The sequence below is a fragment of the Antennarius striatus genome, chromosome 10, assembly GCF_040054535.1.
Source record: "Antennarius striatus isolate MH-2024 chromosome 10, ASM4005453v1, whole genome shotgun sequence".
In the NCBI taxonomy this organism is placed as follows: Eukaryota; Metazoa; Chordata; class Actinopteri; order Lophiiformes; family Antennariidae; genus Antennarius; species Antennarius striatus.
The window spans coordinates 17,014,768-17,037,317 of NC_090785.1; the positions used below are offsets into that span (position 1 = coordinate 17,014,768).

At 42.2% G+C, this 22,550-nt stretch overlaps 1 protein-coding gene across 1 annotated transcript in view; it reads left to right on the plus strand.

The window, feature by feature from the left end:
* Positions 1-7,820: 7,820 nt before the first annotated feature.
* LOC137602390 (teneurin-2-like) overlaps positions 7,821-22,550 on the plus strand; it is a 115,619-nt gene continuing 100,889 nt past the window's right edge. Inside the window, exon 1 of the mRNA XM_068325071.1 lies at positions 7,821-7,934. Within this exon, the coding sequence (XP_068181172.1) occupies positions 7,883-7,934 (52 nt within the window). The 5' untranslated portion in view covers positions 7,821-7,882. The remainder of the gene's footprint in view (positions 7,935-22,550) is intronic.

Genomic DNA, 22,550 nt, shown 5'->3' on the forward strand with positions numbered 1-22,550 from the left:
ACACACTGCACAGCTAGAAATCAATCCCGTCCTTCCTGGAAAGTACATGCATGTAACCTTATAGGATCTTAACTATTTAGTGTTTGTTTCCTCCTAAGAATAATATTGACTATATTTGTTTATGGGTGGCCACTAAAACTTTTCCCTGAGTTATAATGTGAGGATTTATTCATGCACTTTTGTTTCACACCGGGATAAACACGAGATTTGTATTTGTTTATTTGCCGCTGTTTACTTACCCATGAAAGGTTTGTTGCAGCACTGCTTGTGTATATGCTCTTTGTTGGAGTCTGATAAAATTCCCCAAAGAGGGATTCATCATCTTTATCAGGCAGAAAAGAGAAAATTACAAGCTTATCAATCCTTGTGTTTGATGCAGCTCTCCTCCTGTGCTTCTGTGTCGTCCGCTTCTTCGGCTCTTTATATGCATATGGAGGCGTTTATTACCCACCGCTCCTCGGACTCACCAGGTCTGTGATGTCAGGAGGTCATTTGTCTCCATGCTAGAGCTGTCCTGTCCCCTGATTATCTTATCTAGCTGCTCCAAACCCTTGCAGCTCCTCCTTATCGTCCAGATATACCAGTCTGAGATTTGGTGGGTTGCTGTCTGTTATATTTGAGTTTTTATTTTATTTTTATTGGGATATTTATATTCATGTGCCTCTGACTACACTCATCATCATCCAATTTTTATTCTTAACACCTAGAACAAAGTCTTGGTCCAAGATGAGAGTGTCATGTGTTATGAAGTAGGAAGCTAAAGTAGCATGAGCTAGATGATGATGACTTTAACGCCATGGACAAGTCAACAGTTCATCGCCAAACAGAAAGACAGACACCCGCACTCACACTCATGCCTATAGACAAATTATAGTCTAGTTCACCTAAATTATATGTTTTTGGCAGTGGTACCAAGTTGTAGAACCCAGAGATAACCCACACAGACATGGGGAGAACTTACAATATCTGCACAGGAAGTCCTCTTGTGGAATTGAACCAAAGACCTTCTAGCTGTGAGGCAACAGCACTACCCAGTGTGCCACTGTGTTGCCCTCAAGGCAAGATTTAAACTTCTTAATAGGAAATGCTGTTTGACAGATTTGACCTTGGAGCAAGATGTTGAAAAGCAAGAGAACCAGAACAAGAAAAATAATGCTTTATAGAGTTGTAGGACTTCTTCTATCCAGTCGCTGCACGCACCTTTTGCTTGTTGGAGATCATGATGATTTATAAAACGGTCCACTGATCTGCCATCAAGGCAGTCGCCGTTTGCTGTGGCTTTACTGCATGTAGGTACTGCAAGAGAAATGGTTTGATTTTGCTTAACACAGATGGGCTTTATGCCTGTTTGTTTGTTTGTATGTTTGTTTGTTTGTTCTTTCGAAGATGCATCCACACTTTATCATAACGCCTCATGGAAAGAATACGATGATTAGGTGAGTCCTGCAGTGTCCAATGTGGAATTTCTAGAAGTCAAATTGTTGTTATAAGTATTCCAGATGTAAAGTACAGATCACCCGCATTTGCGCATCAACACTCGCGACATGACCTCATTGCGAATGCTGATGGCAGATAGAATGCTGACGGCATTCTATTGGCTGACGGCATCCTGAAGTGCACTACGTTCCATGAGTCTCGGAACACACTTCCATGACACACAAATGTGCTGTAACCAGTCGATGATAAGAGTCTGGGAAAAGGTAAAGGTGGTAGAAGGTGGTTTAATATCAGTATGGGGAGGGCTCCTAAAAGTTTAAACTACAATAAATAATAAGATAAATAGTTTGTCACTATATCGCAGAATTTGTTATTCGCGTGTGGTTCCTGGAACGCATTAACCTTGAGTAACGAGGGCACACTGTGTTAACTTTTTCATTTCCCTCTGATCTTGTTCAAACTAAATCTGAAAAAACAAAAATCACGGAAATCCTTTTAAAGCCTCCACTGAACATTTGATAAAAATTAACAAAATATTCAACTTGCCATCAAATGTCTTACATTAATTAGACATATTTCGTGTTAGAAATGTTACGCTCTGGTGTTTGTGTGTGTGTGTGCGTGTGTGCGTGCGTGCGTGCGTGCGTGTGTGTGTGTTTATTTTTTTAAATGGAAAAATATTAAAGAATGTTTTATGTAGCTGTGATAAATCTACACAGTCCCTGGACCCCCAAGCAGAACTAGAATTATACAGACACTTCATCCAAGGAATCTTCTTATTTGTTACAAATGTTTTATTTGTCAGGCATCTTGTAAATTTGACAGTTTGTGCTGAATCCATTCTCAGAAAAAAAATGTTTTTTTTTCCTTTTCATTTTGAATCAGAGATATTACAATATTTTATTTGTCACATTTATGAACAGAGTGGGTCCAGCATTCAGAAATATTTTTGTGTTCTGACCAATTCCTGTAAATATGTTTTCCTGTAAATATGACATTGACTTCATCTCAGACTTATGTAGGTTAAAGCTTAATGACCTCTCTCTCATCTATTTCACTAAATCCCGTCTTCTGGCATCTCATGAAACACAACCCACCTGTGCTGTTCATTCAGCTCAAGCAGTCAAATGAGTGTGGAGATGAAAACCGATGTTTTTTGTCAGTGTGGCGTGCAGCCGTGTGTCTGTGGTGCAGGTTTCAAATTGCTTATTTGAACTTGTGTGGCTCCACAAGAATTACGGAAAGCACTCAACCTCCCTACGCCCCAAGTTCCCAGCTCCAACCCCATTTTCTTGCTTTTCAAATCAAGTTTTACAAATACCATCCACTGCTCCTAACATGCATCAATCCATCTTTCCTCTCAAAACTCAGGATTTCAATGATTTCCGCGGCATAGAGTAGATGTTATGCATTCAGAAACCGACAGCTTTGTTGTGCAAAGGATTTTTCTCTCGTTGTCACATCAGCGACAATATAATGCATTTGTGGCTTGGTTTGTTTTTCATTGTAGTTAAATTCAACGGCGTGAAAATCCTCCAAAGTCAATTTTAGTAAGGAAAACATCTGCTAAATGGTCACATCTCGCTCTTAGAACCATAGCAGAACCAGGTTTACCTGGTGCGTGCCTTAGTGAGCATGTGTGTGTGTGTATGTGTGTGCGTGTTTGTGTGTGTTTGTGTGTGTGTGTGTGTGTGTGTGTGTTTAGCAGTGCAGAATCCCTGGCTAACCCCCTCTGTGCTTCCCAATGTCCTGTCTCTGAAGAGCTATGACCATTAAGCAGCTGTTCACTTCTAAAGCCACAGAAAAAAAACTGAGAGTGCTGCGAGAATGCAAATGAGTCTCGATATGCGCCAAAACTTCTCCAGAGGGACAAGCTGTTGGGTCAGAAACACACAGAGGTGCATACGGCACAATGTGCTGGCACATGCACAATATACGCAGTTGCACGAATGTGCACACGTGCAGCTAGGTTAGACTGCCTATTATGTAGTGCAAGGATTCTCCTGAGTACATGATCTAGCTGTAACTACATTTCTCTTGGAATTAGAAAGCAGAGGCTTCAGAATCCGATATATCTGATTAAACAGACTCCAGGTACAGGCCTCTACTGTAATCACCTGTCTCAAGTAAGATTTGTGTTACAGTTTGATATAGTGTGTCTCTTTTACGCTGTAATTGTTTGGTACACAGTCTGTTAGGACGTGAGTGTTGCTAAAATGAGACTATAGAAAGAAACAAGGACATTGCTTTAAAGATTCTTCTGGTTTGCTCACAAAGCGACCATTCGTGTCATCAAATTCTAGAAGGTTGGCATGTGTCTTGTTTTTATTTTTAAGGTCACATGAAGCAAACAAAGCACACACTCTGTTGACCTACACCCGCTTGAATGAGTCCCACGCTGGCTGACTGTAAAAGAGTCAACAAATAGCAGCGTTGGTTAAAGAAAGAAAAGAAAGAAAAATTTATTTATAACAGTTGTATTTGTTAAAAGCTCAGTTTCGATGGAGGTCATGGCGATGTGCATTCCTTCAACGCTCTGCTTCTTTTCCCTGAGATGTGATTAGTATAGACTACACCAGTGTCATCCACTGGGTAATGAGAATATATGGTGAAACGTATGAAGCAGCTGATTGTAGTTTTTTATGTGGCCTAGTTTTATTTCTACTCAACTTAGGGCAACACTACTCATTCAGTTTGTGGTGTTTTACGTCCGCGGATGCCTTCTTCTCCGTGTGTATGTGTGTATGCATGTGTGTGTGTGTGAGTGCGTACTCCTTCTGCTCCCTGCCTAATAAGAGCTTAACCTTATTAATCACATTAGTGTGCTGAGAGTGGCTCTAGCGACACTCACACATGCTTGCGCAGACACACCGACACAAACCCAGACATGCGCACACAGGCAGAGGCATGTCAATCTGTCATTAGTTAATAGCTCATTAGCACAAGGTGATTAATTACTCTGGCAGGGTCTGGGCATGACAAGGATGGGAGGTGGTGTGGGTGAAGGAGGAAGGAAAAGGGCCTTGGAGACAACAATTTATTTTACCGAGGGAAATAAGCGACAGCTGAATGGGAGGGGGTAGCTGAGAAGACGATAACGTCCCCTCGCTCCTGGTGGAGTGGGTGTCGTTGCTATCGATTCTGGATTCTGAAGACCACTGCTATGGCCGGTCACGCATGCATGTCCGTATGTGTGTGCACACAGTGTATCCTTTCTCCTGGAGGTGTTTTGCTGGGCTGTGGGGTTTTTTTTCCCCCCGTTGTCTCACAGGGATCAGCTGTAAAGGTTAACTAGTCTTTTCTTAAGCTTTCAGCCTCATGACAAATGACCATGTTCAACCCATGGGGGCACCTTACAGCACACCTTCTTTCTCCATCTATCCCCCACCACTTCTCGCTCGCTCTCTCTTTCTTTCTCCCCCATATTTTGCCCACCCTCCCTTGGTGTCTTAGTTCAGCAGGTGCATCGAGGGAGGAGAAACAGGTCGAGGGAGGTGGAGGAGAACTGGCAAAGGTAGAGGAGGGAAAGAACAAAAACTGTCACAGAGGGAAAAAAGGGATTATGAGACGGTGGGATATTGGAGTGTGGAGGAGTGTACAGTTGCTTTTTTCAGAATCTCAACAGTGGATTAATGAGACGACAAAAAGAGGGGGAGATTGAATAGATCTGCATGACAGTTCGTATAAACAGAGGTTTTACTTCTCATACTGTTAGATGATTCTTGCTCCTTAGTCTGGATGACCTTTCAGCATGCTCTCATTACCGTTCCTTTGATACATCCTTCTTCTTCGCTTCACTTTCTCATCGGTCCAGCCTTACGCCCTCCAAACTGGAGCGCACCAGGGTGAACGGACTCTCCAGAGAATCGAACCATGTGGGAGAACATGTGAAGCCCACATGTGCATCTAATATATATGGTTATACAGATGTGCCAGGTATAATGATGCCGAATGGCATTGACAAATAACCTGCATGAGAAAATGTATCACTTTGCGTCCACGTATGCCCACACATGTGTGTGTGTGTGCGCGTGCGTGCGTGTGTGTGTGTGTGAGTGCGTGCATGATGGAGTATTACAAGGTGTTGTCAAGAAAGCAATTTGTTTCTGTCGAGGATGTTTTTTTTTTTTTTATCATGACAAATTGATGTGAACCTCATCGAGAAATCCAGCGCCTCCCTCTGATTCTACCTGGACCGCTCTCTCAACTTTATGATAATGAAGTCTTAGCTGCAGACTGCCCCTCCCCCTCTCCACGTCCGCTGCAACCTCTACTGTAAATCGAGCCTCGCCACCTGTGCATTAACGTGTGTGTGTGTGTGTGTGTGTGTGAGTGTGTGTGTGTGTGTGTGTGTGTGTGTGTGTGTGTAAGTGTGTGTGTGTGTAAGTGTGTGTGTGTGTAAGTGTGTGTGTGTGCGCCAGGGGTGCCGTGGAACACTATGTGCTCGTTGAGGATGATAGATGGTGTCTGAGAATGCCACATGAAGAGGGAGAAAATGAAGCTGACAGCAGCTCTCTGTAGTGGTGGCTCAGGGGTTGGCCTTTACCGCTCATCTTCTTCTCATCTTTATCACAGTTCGCACAGCACTACACATACCTGTTCTGTGTCAGGCTCTCCTCTATATGGCAGTTCATAACCTGCAGCTAAAGGCCTTGGAGTGTATGCATCACCTTTTCACTCCTAGATCCTTGTCCACTCTTTTTCTGAGACAGCGTTCCTCTGGTGTGGCTCAAATATCTCTATTTATTCCATCAGGTGAGAGATAAAAAACTAAATCTCCATGCAATCTTCTCTGGAGGTCTTTCTCTAATATAACGATGATTACATGTTGATAAGATGGAGCTGATCTATGTCGGTTGATCAGTGGCATGATGTCTGCCCTCTGCTGGACACTGTGGGGACCCTCACTCACCTGCTCACCTGCCACCTGAGCCGGTGGCCGGTGAGAAACGCACCTTTATGTCGCGGCTCATTCAGCTAATCTGCTGCTGATCTCTGTGATAAAGCCGTGTCTTTCAGTCAGAGGACAAAAACATTTAGTTTTCATCTCAACCGCCATTTGTGAGGATGACGTTTGGTTCCAGGAATAGTGTTCTATGGCTGTCATCTTGATGCATTATATATATTTTTTCCTTCTGTTTAGGGGCATTATGTGAATGTGAACACGCAATGTAAAATCTGACATATTACTGGCTTCAATGCCGCAGTGTCCTCTGCCCTTCCTCCCCCCCTCTTGCTCTGCATCTCTGCTTCAGTGCCTTGTCTTTTCTCTCTCTAACATCAGCCCCCTGTCTTTCCACTCTGTCTACCTTTGCGTCTTCCCCTCCTCTCCTCCAGCCACCATTCCCTTGCGTCACCTATATCTCATTTTATCCCTTTCTCCCCTCTCTCACTCTCTTTGCCCTTCGACTCTGATGTGCGTGCTTTGTCACATTCCCATGACTCTGTCACCCTTTCACTATCGCTCGTGGGCTCCATCGCTTTCTTCCGCCCTTGTTGCCACCCCCATTTCCTCCCACTATCTACCTCTGCGTGCGCCCTCTTTCTGTGTCTCACCCCTACCCAATTTGCTCTCTCCCTTCGGCTCGTTCAGTATCTCCCAACGACAATCTTCCTACCCCCCACCTCAAATAGTGTGGCGTTACTGGGAGAGAGAGAGAGAGGGAGAGAGAGAGAGAGCGAGAGAGAGAGAGCGAGAGAGAGAGAGTGTTTGTGTGTGTGTGTTGAGTCTGCTCTCAGTCTCTGCTGTGGGCAGATGGAGGATGGAGCGGCAGCCACATCTCCCCTTCTCTACTGCTCTGCCTGCCATAGGCTGAAAGGCATTCATTTTTTCTCTCAGTGTCTCCTCATCCACCCATTCCCCCACACCCAAGGTGGCCTTGATCTGTGACGGATTGAGCAAAAAGGACTAGAAACAAGAGGGAGACAAAAAAAAGACCCGTTCTCCCCTGGAAAAGGAGGAAAGCAGTGCAGACCATCGTGCTCATCCTTTTTCACTTCTGTTTTATGGTGTGTGGCATTCTTCTCTGCAGTGCAACAGCTACACGTGCGCAAGTGTGTTGATTCACACCAGTGTGGTTCGCGGTGCTCCTGTTCCATCTCTCTCTCTCTCTCTCTCCATCCCTCGCTCTCACCCACTCCCTCTCTCTCTCTCTCTCTCTCTCTCCTCCTCCTCCTCCTCCTGTGCGGTGCTCCGGCACTCAGCTAGTGGATTGTGCCTGAGAGAGCTCGCTGAAAACAAGACGAAGGGAGGAAGAAAGGGAATCAAGAACACTAGTGAAGGAGAGACATCAGGCAGCAAAGACTTTGACAAAAGGGAGAAAACAGGGTGCAAAAGATTGAGACTCAAGAAAAGAGGACTCTAAAGGGAGAGGAGAGGAGTGGAGTGAGGAGGAGAGGGGATAAGGGTAGAGGGTTAATCAGAAACAGAGAAGAGTACGGAGCAATGCATCACTCAGGCAACACGGGAAGAAACAAGACCCTCTCTCACGAGACAGGTAAGACCCTTGGATTCTTCTTTGTCACTCCAGTGTACCATGGCGTTGTGTTGTTCTCTCCAGCGCAAGGGACAATAGACAATCCTTGTAAGTTGGATCTTCAGTCACATGCTCACATGCTCAGAGCGCAAAAGTATCTAAATAATTTCTCATCTCAAATGTAGATTATATGTATGTGCTTTCGCGTGTCTGTGTGTGTGTGTGAGAGAGTTGGAAGCTTTGGCAGCGATCAAACAGCATACATCTGAATCAAACTTGGCTTTGATGATCGCCCGAAGTTATGACTGCCATCCATGAATGCCAATGTGCTGCCCGTGTGAGATTCAGCATGTGTATGTCTGTCCGTGCGAGTTTATCGGTCACCGATGTGAAAGTTGGTTCGTACATATCTGTGCCGTTGTGTGTCAGCCCCCAGCCTTCTGGTGAACACATTCCATTTGATGATAATTACAGTGATTGACAGGTAGCTGAACGGAAAAAACGCACGGGACACGCTTCGGCTCTTCTCCACTCCAATCTTTAATTTATTCAAGCCTGTTCTTCAATATTTACAAGGTTATTTTGAGGTATTTGCCTTTCAAACTCAGTGCTGATTAATTGATTCAATATTTAAATGTGATGTGGCTTTCATTTAAAATCCAAATGTTCTGATTTGTCGTGAGTTTTGTAAGTCAATATGCAGATTGCTCAATAACGGTCGGATTTGTGTTTGACAGAAGAGTTTGACCGGAAAGGTAAACTGTGTCTACAATATGTCTCAGTCTGTGTGTGTGTGTGTGGGGGAGGGAGGGGGGGTTGGTTTTTTTGTTTTTTTGCTTGCCTGCGTGTCATATAATAGTTGTTTGATTGCTTCGTGGGTGTGAGGGGATTGCTAGCACTCATCAAGCAGTTCCCACAGACAATCACAACATGCCACACACCCCATTCGGCGGCTCTGACACGTCTGCCTCCTATCTGTGCAAACATCATGAATTAACAAGCTAGACAGGCGTAATATGGGTTTCTTTCCCCCAAACATAAAGGCAACATTGTCTAAGGAATTACAGTGCTTTCACTAGCTTACACTCAAAAGCAGCCTGAAACGCCCTCACACACATACACACACATAAAGATACACGCTAATATACAGTATATATGTATATATGCACATATATACATACACGCACACACACACGCACATATATAAATTTTATATATAAATTATATATACTCTATATAATTATATATATACAAACACACATATATACTGTATATACACACACACGCATGTATATGTGTGTGTGTGTGTGTGTGTGTGTGTGTGTGTGTGTGTGTGTGTGTATATATATATATATATATATATATACTGTATATATACTGTGTGTGTGTGTGTGTGTGTATATATATATATATATATATATTTATTTATTTATTTTTTCTTTTTTTCTTTTTTCACGCAAACACACATCTGTTACACAGATCGGGCCCAGCGGTGGATAAATGTGTTTTTCTGATTTCTGCCACAGACAGGACGTGATTGGCATGGCAGACCAGGGAATTAGCCATGGTTTCCATGGTGACTAATTAGGAGGGTCCTGACTGGTGGGTTTATGAAGACAGATGACAGATTGGTGGTTCACTTCCTGCTTTACTGAGCGGGTGGTCCCATTGGCTAGCTGGACCCCCCGCCTTCTGAGACAGACAGACCCTCTGCAGGCCACCTCATGCGGTTTCACCTATTACCAAATGCAAAGAATTTGGGATGGGATATAATATCATTCAAATTCATGTGGTTTTCTGAAACACGGGGGTGAGATTTTCAAGAATGTGCACATCGCACTCAACACACACTTACTGTAACCTGCGCCTTGCCTTCAATACACTGCTAGATTAGCAGAGGTCGAGTGTTTCCACACTGTAGCAGCCTCATCATCACATAGTAAACACCAAATGTGCTGGGCTGTAGGCTAAAAGCACACTACACATATAGATGTTTATCAACTTGTTCAGATGACGTCTGTTTTATGTGAGGATAAACAAGTCAGCCAGGCACACACTCATGCTGATAATGCAGCTATAGGGCATGTGAGAGAGAAATAGGTGTGATTGAGTCCATCTGTGGTGGAGAAAGAGAGAGAGAACTCCGTCTGTGGACACCTGCCCTTCCTCCAGGCGACCGTCCCCTTTCCTCTGAAGTGCCAACAAGGTCTGTGGTCGAACAGGTGTGTGTGTGTGTATGTGCGTGCGTGTGTTTGTGTGTGCCCTTTGTACTTTTTTATATGATGTCAAAAAATTCAGTTACACTGAGTGTTTGAAAACCCTTCTTAGAAAGTAAAAGCACAACTTGAGAAATTCTAGCAGAAGTTTATTATTTCACATTTTGCTTTAGCGTCAAGACTAAATGTGTGTCAGATGTGTGTTTGTTTTTTTAATCTTTATTATTTTTAATTCTTGCTTTTTCGTTTCATGCGGTGTTTCAGCAGCAGGAGCACATTCCAGTTTACTGGTTTTGTTATCTTCTTTTCCTGTATAAAAAAAATACTTTATTATTCTATGTTTTTGACATAGAGTTCCCAAATAATTACAATTAAAGAATTTTTCTTTTGCCTCCAATCTGTAAGATCCTTGATACTCACCTTACCAAAAATTTAAAATTATAATAATAATTGCTGGTCAGCAATCCGGGTTAAATGCAACACTACACACCTTGAAGTGAGTCAGAACTGTCAGAGGAGAGAACTTTCCCCTTCATTCAGCGGTCCAAACTCTCTCTCCCTGTCAGTCAGGCACCAGCTCCACCTAATGGCCTTTGCAGGTACTGAGGACCACACTCACACGAACACACACACTCACACCCACACACACACACACACACACACACACTTTGACACAGGCTGACACTCAGGCACACTTTGATTAAAATGGCTGGAGCGCAATTTCATTCCATTTCACCACGGCGAGCGAGGTAGTTAGAAAGCCACTGAGATAATGGCTGTGATTTCTGTTCTTTTTTGTTTTAGTTGTTTTATTAGAATGCGACCCATCCACTTGGACGGGTGAGACAGAGGGGAACAGAGGACACAAAGGAAGAGGCGATTGGAAGAAGCACAGAGTGGGGGAGAGAAAAAATAGCGAGACGATTGAAGAAGACGTGTGTGTCACGGCTAAACAAATAAACATGTGTGGGAACAGATGGTAATAAAGTGCTCTGTTACAAGAGCGGTGGATCGTACGCACACACACACACACACTCACACACACACACACACACACACAGTAACACAGACCCACACATGATCAGCATGATTATGTGGAGTATCACGCCATGAGTCATTAAGACTTTTCCTCAGTGAGGCCGACTCAAAAGTGAGCATCGACGGCCATCTACAAAGGCCGGTCACTAGCAGTCATCTCTCCTTCTCCCGTCCCTCGCTTTACTTTGTCCATCTGTCTCTGTCTGCTTCACTTCTTCTCCCCGTTTGTTTCCACCTTCTTTGGCGTCCTCACTGCTCCTCTACACCCTCCACCCACCATTTTTCGCCTTTTACCTCCATCATCTTTATTTGCTTCATTTTCTTATTCCTCTCCCTCTCTCTCTTTCTCTTTCTCTCTCTCTCTCTCTCTCTCTCTGTTTCCCCTCTGCTTTAGGAAAATGAGTTTCTCTCCCTTTGGTGTTGTCCATCCAGTGATCTTTGAGCCAAAATGTGCATGTGTGTGTGTGTGTGTGTGTGTCAATGAGTGAGGGCGTTGTGTCCTCAATCTCACTGAAAGCATTTGTTTCCCTCTGCCAGTGGAGATAGATAATGTATTTCACTCCTTTTCCTCACATTGGGGGTTTTTTTCTCCCTCAATCACACATTTTGTCCTCCCCTCTCAAGGTCAGCCTGAAGATTGCTTTCAGCCCCCCGTGTCCTTCCCGACGCACCATGCTTTATTGTATGTAGGGCCGTCACCATGCTTTATTGTATGTGTTTATCTGTAAAGTGTGTGGTTTAATGGCTTTGTGTGCATGTTTGAAAAATATGCAAAAGGAGGTTGTGTTTGTTTGCCTCTGTGGCAGCAAGGATCAGATGAATGCATTTAGCTTGTCAGAACACATTTTGTGGTAAAAATTTAAAATCAGTAGTATCTCATAAAATAAAAGGATTTTATCACATTTCAAATCCAAGTAGTAAAAGGTAAACTTTTTAGTCTGGCTTTGTGATGTTGTATAGAAACACATTTCTGGACATTTTTTTCAACCATTACTTAAGAATAGAAGTGGAGATTATGACTAATATCACACTTGGTCATACACAGAATTGGTGATGCTAATCCGGGGCATCCACCTGTGATGGTTTTATATATCTTCTAGATTGTGTTCATTGAGTTCTTAGAATAAGATTTATTGGCAAAGGATTTCTCTCAGTGAAGAAACAAACTAAAAGCTAATCTACCACATGTTCACAAGTTGGACCGTTGGAAGCATTGCATCATGTGACTGTGCTCTGCACAGCTCTGACAGTCTGTATGTGAGGAATCACTGGATTACGTGTCAATATTGGGATTACTATGACCAACAATGCACTTAATGCAGTACACAAACCAAAGTTGTGCTGCATGGAGATCATCACTGGGTCTGGAGAGCTTCCATGTATAAAGTATTGTTCAATCTTGCCTAAGGTAAAGGTGTGTGTTTGTTCATTGTGTGTGTGTGTGTGTGTGTGTGTGTGTGCGTGTGTGTGTGTGTGTGTGTGCGAGCGTGTGCGTGCGTGCGTGCGTGTCTTAAACTGGCATAGTCTTACTTTTTTGAGTCAGTTTTGAAAAAAAAAAGACTCAAAAAACAAAAGTGAATAAAAACAGAAAATAATTTGCTAAGATAAAAAACATCTGATGTTAAACAGGACATGAGGCTGTTTTGGTTGTGCATGCTATCGTTGAAAATACAAAATGAATTAAGCGAAATGTTTCAAAATGGTTTCATCCAAAATTTTAAGGAAGCATTTAAAGCAACTAAATATTTAATGCACTTATTGATTTCTAGAGTGCGTCTGTGTTTGTGTGTCTGCTATAGAGTGTATGGCAAGTTTTTGTATGGATGGTTGGAGGTATTAATTTTCACAGTGGTGATTTGGGTGAGTAAAGGGCTGGCAAGATAACTGGTGTTCTCAGCATGCTTTTGAGTGTGCGTGTGTGTGTGTGTGTGTGTGTGTGTGTGTGTGCGTGCGTGCGTGCGTGCGTGCATACGTGTGTGGGTTTCTGATCAGCGAGCTGGCTGGTTTTATGCTTCGCTACCCTGGCTGCTCATCCATGTGTACCATCTGCATGTGGCGCTGCCATGTGTGTCACCTATACCCCGACACCTCCCACTCCTCTCATATCTGTAACCAGAACGTCCATCCACACCTGACGCTGCCGAGTCATTGTGCCCTTATCGCTTTCTTTTTCTGCTTCCATTTAAAAAAAAACGATTTAAAAAAAGAAAAAGAAAATAAAAGATGACATTGCAATTAATTTAAATCCTTTGTTAAGTCACACTGCATATTAATAAAGAACCGGATTTGTTATAGATACTTATTCATCATTTTCATTCACCTTTTAATTTTCCTGGAGCAAGAAACCATCATTTTCTCCATCAGAGCAGCTGTGTAGTATGCAGTGTTATTCCATTTGTTAGCTATGCAACACTAATAAGTGATCGATCCGTGCCAGAGCTAACTATGTGACAGATGAAAGTGTCACATTTACACTCATGCTGAAGTGACAAATTGATCGCAGCATTTCTGCTGGAAAGGAGGTTTTGTCTTAGAGGTGCCATTCTTCATCTACATAGCCTCATTATACCTTCTGGGGTAGCAGTGACAGCAGTGACTCATTGACTCATCACGTTGTTGTTTGTAAACGCAAAACCCGACTAACCATTCTCCTTTCCATTCTTCATCTTATCTAATGCTCCCTCATTTCTCTGCTATCGCTGGCACTCTGCTGCTGCTCCCCGTCCACGTTTCTTCCTCCACGGCACCTCCCTTCATATTTAATATCCTTCTCCCCAAAACGCCATCCCCAGTTTCGTGAACTCTTCACCCTTCCTTTTGTTCTCTCTCCCACAGCTCTTCATCCTTTCTCCTGAACATTCTCTTCAGGTCTGTGTGATTAACATAAAAAAGAAGGAGAGACAACCTTTCTTCCAGCCCCAGACTGTGAGTCAGCCCGGGCCGCCAGCTACCGGCTGCCTTTCTGGCTGTCACATCACGACAGATGTGAAAGCAATTTTAAGGGATGGGATGATGACATGCCACACACATTAGAGAGTTTGCATCTGACAGTTTCAAAGAGCAAAGATTCTGCTGGAGGCAGTCAGGTAGTTTGCTGCGCCTCTTCTGCAGCTAAAACAGGTCACATATACCGTAGGATTGATTCGCAAGCACAGAGGAGGATTTGTTTTTAGTGGAAATACGGTTGTAAGTAGGAGCTGTCCTCATGCAATGCTGTTTGCCTTTTTGCAATAGGCCATAACTTATAGAATAGTTTGTAGTCCAAGTGGGGCTTCTGTAGTTCTCATGGTGTGTATGTAGTGGATTGCATAAAGCATTATATATACAAGCAAACCTTGATTTTTCGAACGCTTTAGACATTGAACAAATTGGAATTCGACCAAAAAATTCAGAATTTTTTGTCTTAGAAGTCTAACAAAATTTGGAAGTCGAACGCGAAATGAACGCCTTTTTGGGGCGTGGCTCAGTGGTATCGCGGGTCGTCCAATGATTTAAGATCGGCAGTTCGATTCCCGCTCCTGCTGAGTCATTTGTCGTTGTGTCCTTGGGTAAGACACTTGACCCTCCTTGCCTCCAGTGGGGCACTCGCTGGTGTGTGAATGTGTGTGATTGTTCCGCTGGTGGTCAGTGAGGCCATAGGTGCAGATTGGCAGCCCCACCTCCGTCAGTCTGCCCCAGGGCAGCTGTGGCTACACACGTAGTCTACCATCACCAAGTATGAATGAGGAGTGAATGAATAATGGATCCAATGTAAAGTGTGTTTGAGTGTTCAGAAAAGCGCTATATAAATCTAAACCATTATTATTATTATTATTATTATTATTATTATTATTATTATTATTATTATTATTATTATTATTATTATTATTATTATTATTATTATTATTAATTTTCGACCCCAAACACGAGAAAAGTCGAGAGAAAATGTGACGGTAATGTGCTTTTTATTTTAGTTTACTGTATTCAATAATTTCTTACTTCATTTACGTTCCATTGCCTATTACGGTACAGTAACATAAACTTCTCTCCAAAAGACAACGGAAACTCATACCTTATGCTAACCTGATTACGCTGATAGTTTTTTTTTTCTTTCATTCTTTCTTGTGTTTTCTTCCTTCTTTTACATTATTTTAATATGTTTCATTACTATACAATTTGATATATCAGTTACATTATGAAATAACAATAAATAGCTTCCTTGTTCTATGGAGCTAACGCTATACTGCAATAGCCAACTGATGTTAGCAGAGCTTTTGCTGCAACACAACGTGAGACACGGTGAAGTCATGTATGCCAGCTCATATTCCTTCTTGATTACTTTACTACCTGAACAGTGATGTCTACATTTTATTAGAACAATAAAAGTTGAAGTTTTTGATGATGTAACTTTCCACGCCAGGAACCAAAAACCAGCAGGACGTCAATTACGGTGCCGACGCCATCCTGACCTCCATTGAGTCTGAATCTGGTGGAGAGACGGTTCAAAATCATCCGTACAGAATGAGATCACAGTAGGGGTACAGCTTGTCTTCATCGGAGGAGCATTAATAAACTCCACAGAGTCTGCAGCAGAAACACAACTGGACGGTCTGATGATGTTTCCTTGTTGTTTTGGCCATAGATTGGTTGTTGATTGTGTACATGAGTAAGGCTGGAAGGAAACTTATAAACGTGCAAAGCAAAGCTTTGATTTCATCTTTTTTAGCTGAGTTTTGCCCATTTTCTGACGACGGTGCAACAGCATTTAGAAAGGTTTTCACCCCCTGCTGTTCGCAAACAGACGGACGTAGCAAATATAAGAGTTTTCGTTTGGCCAAAGCAGTCACGGTGTAAATTGACATACTTTTTGTATGCCTCACATTCACTAGCTCTGGCTAAGTAGTACTTCTCTTTTTGTGAGGCAGTCCTTTCCTCTCTTTCAGTCGGACTTTCACTCAGAATTTATTGCCGTTTTCTGTTTGGACTCTGCTTAAAAATATGAAAATTGTTGGAACAGTTATGACACTGTAAAATTATGTTAACTGGGAAATTTTGTGATTATATTTCATCAGCATTCAGAGATGTGTACCTCAAAAGGTATAAAAGTGAAAATTTAACCTTGACCTAGTTTTTCAAGGTCAAGGTCATCATCTCATTTTCATCCCCTTTGCCGCCCGAGTAATGTGCTTTTTCTTTAATCTTTCTATCTGCAATGGTTGTGGACAGACGGATGGATGAACACACAAACACTGACAATTACAATACATCACCGCTTCGCGGGATGTAATTCAGAAAGAAGAGCAGTGAGTTAAGGCTAATACACAAATGGTTGAAATAGGATAGTTACCTGAATGTAATGGATGGATTAAAAAATAGATGGATTAAAAAATATGTAATTAGAGCAAATAATAATTGATGATTTGCTAAATGTATGGATGGAGTTGAAATTAAAATAGAAGAGATGATATACAGTAGATGTAGGTGAAGGTGCTGAAAGTGCTTCTGCTAGCATTTCAACTTTGTGAAAGTAAAAGCGGCATTTCTCTTAGGAAACCATAGGAAACCTTCTTTTTTTTTTTTTTAATAAAATGAATGTGACAAAACAGGTTAAATTCAACTGAACTTGTTTGATGGCGTCAACTAAGGGCGTCTCGTGTCTCGCTTGAGTTTATTACGCAGAGGCTCAGAGGTGCTTCAGACAAAAGAAAATATTCAAAAAGAAGTATATTCATTCCCTGCCATCACAGCCATCTTTAAGAAAAATATTATTGATTACATGCGTCCTCTAAATCACAGCAAGGACTTTAAGTCTGACTTCATGCAGACAGTATTTCATTATCGACTTACTTTTATTACTTTTGAATTACTTTGATGAACACAAACGAGACGACTCTCTCGAAAAGGTACATTAGCCGTCCATCAATTTTGTGAGCTGCTTGACACATTCAGCTAAAATGTTTTCCACTTTTCCCTCAATTAACTCGATGTAATGTGCTCACTTCCACGAGGAGATGATTAAACAGAGAAACATCACGGCTTCTCCTTCCACCCCCCTCTCCCCCCCATTTTGGCATGCAGTCTATTTACAGCTCAGTTGGGATTTTCTCAGTATACGCTGCAGCACGGTGCTTTCAGTTTGAGCTGCAGACTCTGAAAGGACTCATAAAGGTTAGTGCTGTTGTGATACTTGAGTCATTAAGCCACTTGTTACTAATATGTAAGCTTTATTTGCATAACCGCTTTCATGTGGTACCGACCCTAATTTTTCTTTCATCCTACTTCACGGGCTTGACTACATAACGGTACACGCACTCACACACATACACACACACCTTAGACAATATCTCCAGAAGGTGGGTTTTCAGGAGACATGGTTGTGTGACCTTGCCTCAGGCATGATGACAAAGTGAAACCTGGCCTTTGCACAAGTGTTAGCTAATGCAGCAGGGCAGAGGGGGTGGGGAAATAATTCCATCGATCTTTAGTGATCACCTAAATAACATCTCACAGCACATTTGTCTCTCTGTATAGGTTCTCTCTCTGTCTACCCCCTTGCATCTGGTCTAAAATATTTCCTTGTGTGTGTGTGTGGGTGTGGGTGTGGGTGTGGGTGTGGGTGTGCTTTCAAAGTAATACTGCAGTGATGACACCGGCCAAATACCAGTTCTTGCACAGTTCCATTAGCTTTGTGGAGGCTGGCCATGGATTGCTATTGATTGACTATGGCCCCTATTCATGGGCTGTTCAGCCAGGGACACATACATAGAGACTCAAGTGCTCGAGGATCTGGAGTACGTGAAAGCAGGGAGAAGTATTACATTGTATACACCGACTGCTCACGTTATCATTTTGTTAAATATTTCATCATTTCCTTCACAAAGATATTACTGTTATGTATATAATGAGGTTCCCAGGGGGTCTGGTTTTAGTACATGATGTATGATGCTTTGGAGAACTGAAAATAAAGTATCAGCATATTCACTCCTGATTGGTTGCTGGAGTGGCTTGTGTGGGACGGGACTATAAGACACCAAGCCTGTCGATTTCTCGAGCCTTGGATTTTAAACAAATCAATGCCATGTGACTGGAGCCCGGAGCAACTTGTAAATGAGAAGTGCTTCTCAGTGATCTCCACACTCCCTCCTTCTCCATTCCTCCTTCTGTCTATTTCTCTCCCACTGCTCTGTCTCCATCACATTGTCTTTACTTTCCATGGCTATGATTTGTCTCACCTTTTGCCCTTCGCCCACTGTAGACTGTGCACACGGGAAGACACACTGCAACCACACGCCTCAAACTCAGCTTCTACGCTTCTGGTTTATTTTCTCCCCTGAAGGTATTCTTAGACAGCCTAATATCTGACCCTGTGGTGATGGCCCACTCCATTTGTGCAATCTGAAGCCTGTCACAGCAGGAAAGATTATGATTTCCATATTAGCTTAGCAAAATTAAGGAAGTAATTAAAACTATATGATGATATAGTCATACCTGTCATTCAACGATGAATATTTACCGTTAGCATACACACAGCTGTACATGCAGGTGTGTTCAGCCCCGCTTTCAAACAGCAGCAAGTACCGTTGTGCACTGCCTGGGTGTGTGTGTGTGTGTGTGTGTGTGTGTGTGTGTGTGTGTGTGTGTGTGTGTGTGTGTGTGTGTGTGTGTGTGTGTGTGTGTGTGTGTGTGTGTGTGTGTGTGTGTGTGTGTGTGTGTAAACATGTTGAGGGGATTAAGGATGTAATGCAGGATTATCCAGCAGGTAGACTTCCCACTTCTTCTGTGGAGGAGGAGATGGATAGGTGGAAAGAGTGGTGGATAGAGGAAATCAGATGATGGAGAGCAGAGTCTACACCCTGATCTAAAATATGATAGACAAAATATTTATAGTGCATTAGAGAAATTGGGAAAATATTTCACAAATTCATAGTCAGTCATAGAGAACAATATTGTCTTAGTGTACATTCAAAGACATTTACACATCAGACTCATGGATCATTTGCTCTCTAATCTTTGTTTTTAGCAAACCAATGACCTGAGAGTTCTAGAAAATGTATATTGTACAAGGGAGTCAACGATGCATCTTAAAGTCAGTGATTTAATGATTTTTGAATAGATGTATAGTCTGTGTGAAGGTCCATGATAGTGTCTGTAGACCTAGTGGATATGTCTGTAAGAAGAGTTGGAAGAAAGAAAGATCACAAACATGCAAAAAAAAAAAAAAAAAGTCCGATGAGAAAGGGCATAAATGTCATTCTGTTCCATGGAGGGAGTCCGAGGGGAAGAAGGAGCGAGAGAACTGAAAAAGGAGAGGGAGAGGCTGTGGTGAACGATAGTGGTTTATATTTGAAGCCGCAGATACTGAGTTTAGAAATTGAGTGAATCACTTCACACACCTCGTGTGTTTGTGAATTTGTGGCAGTAAATCACTCTTCTCTCTTTTTGTCGGCTCCCTTAATGTTGTTAACTCCACACATCACTGTTCAAGTATGACAACATATTGAAATATAATGGGACTTGAGTCGTTGCACTGTTGAAAGTGTTTTTTAATGCTGCACACACTTCAAGGCCCCCGCTGTCTTTGCTCACCAACAATTGCCAAGTATTAAATAAAACATAAGACGTTAGAGCAACGTGAGCAAAAACAACTCGTGTTCCATGTTTTCAACCCAAAAATGGAGGCATGGTGATCTCACACACTCACACAGCACCATCCAGAGGAGCTGCAGGTCGATCTGTAGCATTTTATAATGGTTTTGGGCTAATCCTGGCTTTAATGTCTCTCACAGCGGGGAAGTCGTCACGCTTAATAGACACCATGGATTTGTTTAATTATGTCTGTCTGTGTGTACATGTGTTCCTGTGCAAGTGTCATGTGTGTTTAGGAAATAGGGTGAGGAAGAGGTTTTTGAGTAATTTAGCATCACTTTGATGGTAGTTTGTTTTAAAATCTGTGCATATGTAATACAAGGAACTAAAAAAAAAAACTTCAGGAGTTGATGGGGACACAGAGGAACACAAGAGCATTTGTGTGTATAGAGGCAATGCTCACACAGATATGTGCACGCACATTCACACACACACACACACACACACACACACACACACACACACACACACACACACACACACACACACACACACACACACAGCTAGTGAACCCTTGGCAGTACTTCTCCAGTCTGTTTGAAGTAGTGTCTCAAGGGAGGCTATAGGACTGTGGCAGTGTTTCATCCACTCAAACACACACTGGCTCGCAGGGAGAGAAGGATTGCAGAGAGAAAAGGGAGAAGACAGACAAAAGAGACAGTGGGAGGAATGCTTCTTCTCAAACACACTGCAGCTCCTTCCTTTCTCTCGGTCTCGCGCTGATCCCCTTCCAGACACGGAGCATCCGATAACTGGCTGAGGTTGTTTACAGCCACACATTGTTTTTTGTTGTTGTTTTTTGTTTTTTTGTTTTTTTTTTGTGTTTGTTTTTTTGTGTATGTGGTGTTAATACTCGTATGTCCCTCTATCATACCCAGAATGACCTGGAGAGATTGAAATAGCATGCAGGGACAAGGCAAGGATATTACCCGAGCTGCTTCGGCATCAGAAACGGGACACGTCCTTTCATTTTGTCAAAGTCTCAATTAGAGCAGCCGGTCGGAAGGAGACGAGTTCACAGATGCCAAAGGCTGCTGATAAAAGCCACCCCTGAAGAATATTCCTAAAAAAGAAATATTCAGACACAGCAACAGCTCTCTGAATGAGAATCTCTCTTTTGTCGGCTGGGTGACCCAATCAAGGCCACACAAATTTAAAGCACCACTTGCCAATTTCAGGCAAATAAGCTGCAAAATAAATAAAGTGGAGAAATCACAATGTAAGAGTGACGAGCATACAAATGCATCGGAGGCATTTTGTTATATTTTTAAAAAAGGAACAAGAGTTTGTCTGATGTAATTCCACATTAAATCCTCATCAAGTCGCCTAAAACACCTTACATCTGTGTAAAAGAAGGGACGCATACACATGGAAAAAAATTGCAGACAATTTTTGCAGCCACTCTGCTACATGATATTTCATGTAGTTTTCCCTAAACCATGCAATTTTGGATCGACTTACGTACGCGTGCAGGTTTATGATACAGCTGTGTTATCTTATTTTCTGTCAACCTTCTCCCTTAATCATTTCTATATAGACCTTCCCTCAGCATCCCACGGCACAGCAAAAGCAGCTAATGGAGAAGGAATGTAGCACCACACAGGAACAGATGGAGAGGGAGACAAAGTGGAAGAGGCCGAAGGACGTGGAGGCACACAGTCATAAAAGAGAGAAAGGGAAACAGTGGAGAAGAAACAGGAGGGGAGAAGCAGTGTTGTAAAAAGCTCTCAGTCATGTTGCCAATGTAACACCCTTGTTCCGTGTGTTTATCCACTCCTTCTGGTCCTGGTTGTAAAGTACCTTACAAACATTAACTCACTGCACATGAATTGTACCCTATGTACTAGCTGTGTGTATGTGTGCTTGCTGATGCGTATGACTGAAATGATCAGTGATTCAGTTTATATCATATATATTACATGTCTGATGGAGATGAATCTTATTTTACTATAGCTATTTTTGTCCAAGGATGACCGACAGTGCTCAGGCCAGACTTGTAAAAAAAAGTTAATTCGGGCTAATTTGCCATTTTAGTTATTTTCACATTCTCAAAACAATTTATTAATTAGTGGTTAGCCCGATATGAATAGACGTCTTCTTGAGTAAATCCTTAAAGATAACTCTGATGCTCAGCTAAAGGGAGGTAGATGGAGCTCGGGACAAGAGCCACAGTTCAACTGATGACTGAGTTCTTATCTTAGGAAAAATAAAAGAACAACACAAGTCTGAGACTAAACACAGCTCTCACCCAATCAAAATTAAACTAAATTATATATTTTATGTCCAATCGGCAATCTTCTAGATTGCGGCAGGAAATGACCAGCCTGTTAGGCCTGTTGGCCTGTTTGATCTGTAAGCCTGGATGGGGGGGGGGGTACTGGTGGGTCTGAAGAGTAAAAATGATGGAGGTGGTGATAAATCCCATTGTTTAGAACAGGTGAACTAGAAACTATTAAAACATGCATTTGTTTGTAGATTGGTCTCAGCATGGGTTTGAGCTCTCTCACCATGGAGTAACATTAAATATGTGCATTTTCTTAGTTCACTTCCATTCAGTCAGATGCAAAACTGAATGGAAAACAGATCAGTGGTGACCTGTGTGCCCTTGATTTTGTCATTAATTTGAATATACATACAAATTTATATTGAGGCAATTTGTAATGATTTAGAAGTATTATTTCTAATTATAGTTTTTGAACATGTTTTATTAAATGAACTGGCATATATTAAATATGATTCTTTATGCAATAAATTTCAG